This window comes from Rhinoderma darwinii, chromosome 13, assembly GCF_050947455.1.
Source record: "Rhinoderma darwinii isolate aRhiDar2 chromosome 13, aRhiDar2.hap1, whole genome shotgun sequence".
Classification (NCBI taxonomy): Eukaryota; Metazoa; Chordata; class Amphibia; order Anura; family Rhinodermatidae; genus Rhinoderma; species Rhinoderma darwinii.
The window spans coordinates 5,348,052-5,355,939 of record NC_134699.1 but is presented as its reverse complement, the minus strand read 5'-3'; the positions used below and the strand labels follow the sequence as shown (position 1 = coordinate 5,355,939).

The following is a 7,888-nucleotide window of genomic DNA, read 5'->3' as shown; positions in this document are numbered from 1 at the left end:
ACAGGTGAGCAGTGTATACACTGCCCATGCCGGTAGTGATTGCCAGGGGTGTTACCAGCTTGGTGGACACATTAGAAGACCCGGCCTAGGCATGGGGGGGGGGGGTGGGTGGGTGGAGGAGGAGGAGGCCCCTTGGATCCTCAAGGTGGAGGCTCTGGGAGGGTGCACAGCGTGCCTTCCCTATAATGCGACCCTTCATATACCCTTGGTACTAAGTGGGTGTTAATATATCAAAGCTGGAGTCCAAAACAGGAGGGATATCCGTGCTGCTGTGTTTAGCTCACAGAAGTATTGCCGACACTCACACAATGTAACAACCGGCAGCTGTATGAGCAGGATTAGGTCAAGAGATCTTTCAGCTGATTCATATATTGAAAATTGTGAAGAATATTAGAAAGTGGCAGAATTTTTACAATATTCAATCTATATTACATTACAACAGATGGTCCATTTAAGCCACTTATAATAGTTCAGTCCAATATGATAATGGTATGGGGCCCCAAATCCATGTACGGGGCCCTGGTAAATTCTAGTTGCACCCCTGATATTGGAGAATTTTACTAGTACTCCAGTTAAACAGGGCTAAATCTTAAAGGGGTTTTTCAGCTACTAAAAATTGATGGCCTATCCTCAGGATAGGCCATCAATAGCTGATGGGTCGGGGTCCAACTTTCGGGACCCCCACCGATCAGCTGTTACGAGGGGGCCGCAGCACTCGTACGAGGGTAGGCCATCAATTTATAGTGGCTGGAAAACTCTTTTAAGATGTTCTCGATGACAAGTTCTGGACTCGGTATCTACGAATATCTACTAGCCACATTTCCGTATACCTGACACGGTGGTGATTTAAAGCGGTTAATTAGTTTTTTTAGTGCGGACGGTGATTTTTTTACTCGCTGTTTATTGCGTGACATCAGAATTGACTTTGCAGCCTAATGAGTTATATCGGAGCTGATAATCAGGTTTACACTTCACAAGTCAATTCCAAAGATAAAAGTCAATAGCGGGAACGCCAAGATGCATTAATCCCGGGCACAGACGTATTTCTCAGTAGAATAAAATGTGTTAACAGGAAATCATGTTTTGTACAAAGACAGGACACAGAAAAAAATCCTGTCGGGACAGAACAAGGACTGTAAATTTAAAGGGCCGGTAACCTTATATTCCTCAGCTTATAATAGTGCCGCAGCTTTATAAGTAGAACAGCTGAAATCAGTCACTCCAGGGGGTGCAAAGGTGCCCAAATGTCCCTCTGCCACAAATGAAGACTCCAGTATTATGAATTGCACATTTAAATATCGGGGGCCCTGGTACATATTTTGCATTGGGGCCCAGCAGCTTAAATTTAGGCCTCCAGTCACACCGCAAATTTCCAAGTGAGAGCAGAACATTCATTGTCGGTTGTGGTCAGGAGGAAGTAAAGCTAGAACTAACCTGTGGAGGCTGCGGCTGCAAAGAACTACAAGTCCCAGTATGGACCTATATGTATGGGTTGTTTAATAGACATGTACAAGACCTCCCAGAAAATGTTATAAGCCTCATCTCTAGGACGTACCCCTCAAACAGGTGTAGCTAAAATAGAAGACCCTGATCTAGGTTTTTTTCTCAAAGGGCCAGTAACCCTCGCAGTCCAGAATTTTGTCAAGTAGGTGGAGCAATGTAAGGGTTCATATTTTTCTCTGTGAATCAGATATAGTCTAAAGGGGTTGTCTAGTTTTAAAAAACTGGTTTTCAAAATATTATTAGGGCATTTTGAGTCAAGGAGGTCCCATATTCATAACCGCTACAAAGAGCATCTTTCTCTATCTGGCGGACCAGGCCTGTCTGCATTATATAGCCTATTGATTTTAAAGAGCAACATGTAATGCGTCGTTTTTCCTGTGGTGGTGCTGTTGGCAAATGAAACACTTGTTGTGATGTTCCCCTACAGATTACAGCTGATCGCTGGGGTCCCAGCTGCATGACACCTTGTGATCAACTTGAGAGTAACTGCTTTCCCCTCTGGAAAAGGAACAGAAGACCCCTCTCTGTTAACTCAGAATTCCCTAATACAGTATGAAAATGTTTTTTCCAAACTAGACAACCCCTGTAATGTCCCCTGACAATATTGCAATTCAGAGGGAACCCCCCCCCTGAACCCACTAATGTAAGAGCAGTGATTAAAAATATGTATGTATTACATCATTACGTATGGACCATGACATTACGGATGTGTCTAGACCTGTCGAGAAGGTTAGATATATTGTACCCTGGCATTACCTACATTGTAAATGGTCACTGGCCAATCTTTTTCTGAGGAGCCCCTCAACTCTTTTATGTTATTATTATGGTGTTTTGTTTTTTTTTAATAAAGTTTTTGCTACAAAGAACAAGAGACTTGTATCATGTTCTTATAAAAAAAATCTTATTATTATTCATGAAACCGTAGTCAGAAAATAGACATAAAATCTTCATAATACAGATCGATATAAAAACATATAAATATTCTCTAAAACAAAATAAAAAACTTTAAAAAATAAGACTCTTCTCTCCTCTCACTTTGTATTTGTGTCCTCCAAACTCTCAGAACATACTTGGAAAAACTCCTTGTTGACTCCTCATCCTCTTTACAGTCTATCAAGAAATGTATTCTTCATCCTTTGCGGCTCCTTGCTCTCTTATTTACTATCTATAAGCTAGAGAAGGTATATAGAAAGACTGGAAGACAGTATACAGTACGTACTACTAGGTAGGTCACCCCTATTACATCTAAAAGCCCAGGAAGCAGCGGTACTAACTAAAGACCACATGTTAATAGATTCAACTGACGGGGACCCAGGTTCAATATTTAGAGACATTTTCTTCTCTAAAAACGTAAGTGCTCTACCACTGACCCCCTAAATGTCTTACATCTGCTTTAATCTCTCCCCTAAAGAGTTCAGTTCCCAGTCTATCTCATATGGTAAATCTGCATTGACTTGGTCATCAAAGTATTTCCTAATGTCCTTCACTTCGTCTTCCCAGAAATCTTTGGATATTTCGAACAGCTCTTCCATGTTGACATCTCCAAGCCCTTTCAGGTTCAAAGACCCTTCAGCCGGAATGTAGCCAATGGCGGTCTCCATGGCGCAGTTTTTCCCGTCGATCCGGTTGAACATCCACTCGAGGACACGGATGTTTTCTCCGTAGCCTGGCCAGAGGAAACTCCCCTGTTTGTCTTTACGGAACCAGTTGACATGGAAGATCTTGGGCAGCTTTGCAGATGGGAGGTGTTCCATGCTGAGCCAATGGGTGAGATATCGGCCAAAATTATAGCCAAAGAAGGGCCTCATGGCAAAGGGGTCATGCATTATGACCTTGCCTGTGAAGAAGAAAAGTAGCTGATCAATGATTTCTATACTTTATTACGAAGGCTTGAAGATGGAATTATACAGGGATAATTGAGGTATTCCCTTTTATAACGTCTTACCTTTATACTCAGCCGCAGCCGTTGCTTCAGATCTCATTGCTGACCCAACAAAGACTCCATGTTGCCAACTCAGTGCTTCATAAACCAGTGGCACACCTTCAAATAAAAATCACCAATTATTTACGTAAGACAATAAACAGGATAGCCACAATATCCTACCCAAGAGTGACATCCTTATGGAGACGTAACATATAACCAATAATCTCCCCATAACAAGGTTTGTCCAGGAAACTTACCTGCAGGTCTACGTCCACCAAAAATGATTCCTTCAATAGGTACCCCTTCAGAAGACTCCCACTCAGGATCAATGATTGGACATTGGCTAGCTGGAGTGCAGAATCGGGAGTTGGGGTGGGCAGCTGGCTCACCTGAAAAAATGAAGAGGACTATTGGTTGGGCTGTTTTGGCACAGAGGTTGAACGGTATATGTTCTGAACTTCTGAGGTAAAGTTATCTTTTATGGAAAGTTTTGTTAAAATTTTTTATTGGCTATGGTCATAAAATCTTTTGGACATACTTTTGAATAAACTATCGTTTAAAGGTTCTGGTCTTACCATCTTCTGGTGTCCATTCCTTGTTCTTCCACGAGGTCAATATTCCTGGTGCCAGAGGCTCATCCATACCTTCCCAGTAGACACCACCATCACTTGTCTCTGCCACGTTAGTGAATATCGTGTTCTTTGAAATGGTTTCCATGGCATTAGGGTTGGTCCTCACAGATGTTCCAGGGGCCACGCCAAAAAATCCATTTTCAGGATTGATTGCCCTGAGATTGCCTAGAAAAATAAAAGATATTTCTCAAAATTGTATATCTGGTCCTTTCCCATTAAAACTTAGTTTGGATGTGAACACTCAGCCTATGGGTTGGGTTCGGTTTAAATTGCTAACAGAGGCTCCATGACAATGTTTTTCCCGTCAAAACGACAGACACCCCCGCAGACCCCATTGTAAGTCAACAGGGTCCATTACCAGCAGTTGGTTTGCATCCTGGTTTCCATTATAAATGGAAACCACAATGCAAGTGTGAACAGAGCCGTATTCTTTAACTATACGGTGCTCTAATAAGTAGTTCATAATAATTTAAAATTACCTTGTTCATCAAACTTCATCCAAGCAATATCATCGCCTACACACTCAATCTTCCATCCTGGCAGTGACGGGCTCATCATCGCCAGGTTAGTCTTCCCACAAGCGCTTGGAAATGCTGCGGCAAAATATTTCTTTTTTCCTTCTGGATTGGTTATTCCCAAAATCTAAAAGAGAAAATTGAAATAATATATGAAAAATGTCTCACGTTTTTTAAGAATATCTTGTATTTCTTTCATTTCTCCCCAGAATGTCCTTGTATCTTCTATTTCTATTCATTCTGATTAGATTGTAAGCTCTTTAGGAGCAGGACCCTTAATTGAGTTCATGCCATGCATTGTACTTTAAAGGAATTCTCTTTGGTGATCTTTGAATCCCTGTGTCACGCTCCACCCCCTCAGGTCGAGAATAAGGTACTGCCTGTATGTCACTCTTCACCTGCTATAATATATTGTGCTGCCAGTAAATATACGGATAATCATATATATTATGTGTTTCTTACCAACATGTGCTCTGCCAGCCAGCCTTCTTCCTTGGCAATCCGGCTGGCAATCCTAAGAGCAAAGCATTTTTTGCCCAGGAGGGAGTTGCCTCCATATCCGCTTCCAAAGGAGATAATTTCTCTTCGATCGGGAATATGTGTAATAAGGGTCAGCTCTGGGTTGCACGGCCAGTTATTCACAAGAGATTCTAGAAAGAATAATTCTAATTATAGGACCAAGTCTGTGACGAGTCTTAGATGTACCAACTCCGTATTGGCCTTCTAAAACTATTTATCACTATATATAATGTAACTTTTTCAAATCAGAAAAAAAATAAAAATACGTATTTTTCGTTCCATGAGCAATGAAATTAAATGTAATCATTTTTTCTGATTATTTTAAATTGATTTTCTTTATCATGAGAAACTTTATTCAATTTAATTAGTGAAATTATAAATGATTATTTTTTTCCCAATCATTATAACCATGCATGGAGTTAATTTAATTGAGTAAATAAAATATTTCAAATTATTATTTATCAAAACAGAATAATAAAATTAAATAATTATATGTGAATATTTTGTAAAATAGATTTAACCCCCCTCCAAAAAAAAAGAACAAAAATTATATAATTTTTCTAAATGTAGTAACTTACTTTTTAGAGGTAATGGGCAGCCAACAGAGTGGAGGCATTTTACAAACTCTCCTTCCCCAAGAGCTTCTAAGACAGCAGTGCCCATACGGGTCATAATTCTCATGCTCGCTACAACATATGGAGAGTCGGTCAGCTGGATGCCAATCTTGGAGAGAGGTGAGCCTATAGGTCCCATGCTGAATGGAATTACGTACATTGTACGACCTGCAATTACGACACCATGTTATTATAGCAGAGGTTGCAAAATTTCTGTTATCTGAAAATCAATCTAGGATTTGTTTCGCACTTTACCTTTCATGCATCCAGGAAACCTGGATTTGAAGGCTTTTTCGAAGTCCTTCTCGGACATCCAGCGGCCCAGTTGGCTGACACCACTTTTGGAAACTGGTACCGTGTCTCTTTGCTCTTGGGTGACAATCACAGTTCTGCTTTCAATTCTTGCCACATCCCGGGGATCTGTACGAGCCAGCCAGCTAAAAAAAAAAAAGAGAAAAAAATATCAGTATATAAGAAAGCATCCCAATTTGGGCCAGAGGTAGACCCCCTTGCCACTCCCTTAAAGATTTTTTGAAAGCTTCTTAGATTATATTGGATGATTACATTTTTACAGAGCCTACAATATACCACTACATTCAGGATTTCTTAGGGGAAATCATTGGATTACCAAACTTTTAAACTCACCAGTTCTCATATTTGGGGAGTCTTTTAATCATGCCGATTTCCTCCATCTGATGGAGAAGCTTCTTATTCTCCTCCTCTGAGCCATCGCAGATGTGGATATTCGTTGGCAGGCAGATCCTTGCATAGGTTACTATGTAATCGACCACATCTGGACCCAAGCTGTTCATGTTTCCCTGGGTGACACTGCCAGAGATCTGAAGTTCGGTTTTCTGTTGGGATGGCATGCTGGCACTTTTTTGTTTGTTTGTTTGTTCTAGTACTAGAGAGATGGAAGGAACAGTTGAGAATACAGATCTTCGTAAATGTAATGTCTATCATTTATTGGAAGAATAGAGGGACATTGAGGTGCCCATTATGGTTCCTAAAGCATCATCTAATTTGCAGGGATGGCAGGGTGATACTATATTTTTTTGTTCAAGTACTACAGAAATAGACGGTATAGTTGACAGCACAGATCTTCATAAATATAGATGTATATAATCTATTGGAAAAATAGAGGTACACTGAAGTACCCATTGCGGTCCCTAAAGCATCATTATGCCATTTGCTTGAATGGCATGGTGGCACTTTATCAGTATTCTGGAACTGGGGCAAAAAGAAGTGTGATATTTAAGAAGATAGTATTATATAAATATAGATATTATAAATATGGAAGAAATAAAGGCAAATTAACCATCATTAAAAAATATAGAAATATTTGTATGCAGCACAATCAGCAATTTTCTTAAATACTCGGATTAGTAGGAGTTACAATTCTGAGATACGGACAATCTCAAACTACATGCTTGCACAGATTGGATTGCAAGCTCCTTTGGTCATACACCAATTCCATACACAGCCAAGTTTTGTGGCCCAATACAAGAATTTGGGTCCAAATTGGTCTGAGTAGGGAGGGCTATTGGTTACTTTGAACAATTGAAAGCACCATATTGGATACATAAAAATAGCAGATGCTTTATTAATAACCCTAAAAACAAAAATCTATCACCAATAACCATCAAAAATTTTACCAAATTCATTATAGAATACAAGACATAACAATTAAAAAAATTTAAGTTTCAGTATGTTCAAGCGTTTCTGTACTTACAAGAAAAAAACTTCCTTGGTTCTTTCTCAAGGCAACTCAGACTTTGTTCTCAGCGTCTTCTGATGATGACAAGTTGGATGAAATTTCTTAAATACTCTAAAGTGTCTCAGGCTCCGCCCACACACCCCTCCCAATTATGGGGGTTTGTCCGATCATCATATTGATCTATTCTGACTCTCAAACGACAAACAAGTTTTTGTCGTAATAGATTTTCTGAACAACAAAATTCCTTTAAGAGCTAATGATTGATCAGGGGACAGCGGCTGCAGGATACACGGTGTATTATCACCTGCGGTACAGTAAGAACTAGAACTTCCTATCTGGAGCCTCAACTGCACAAGCCCTTCAGAGATCTCTAGGGATCGTGGAGATTCTTCTAAATGAAATACAGACTAATAGTATGAGAGATATCTCTGCCACAATTCTAATAGGTTTTATTATCGCTGTTA

General features: G+C 39.9%; 1 protein-coding gene across 1 annotated transcript; it reads right to left on the bottom strand.

Annotated features, from left to right (window-relative positions):
- Window positions 1-2,377: 2,377 nt before the first annotated feature.
- PCK1 (phosphoenolpyruvate carboxykinase 1) lies at window positions 2,378-7,547 on the bottom strand. Its single transcript, XM_075845833.1, has 10 exons — window positions 7,440-7,547; window positions 6,353-6,611; window positions 5,963-6,144; window positions 5,672-5,875; window positions 5,037-5,224; window positions 4,539-4,701; window positions 4,003-4,224; window positions 3,685-3,816; window positions 3,449-3,544; window positions 2,378-3,340 (listed from the first exon to the last, which is right to left on the bottom strand). Exons 2-10 carry the CDS (start codon window positions 6,574-6,576, stop codon window positions 2,886-2,888), a joined length of 1,866 nt encoding a protein of 621 aa, XP_075701948.1. The 5' UTR covers window positions 6,577-6,611; window positions 7,440-7,547; the 3' UTR covers window positions 2,378-2,885.
- Window positions 7,548-7,888: the final 341 nt, after the last annotated feature.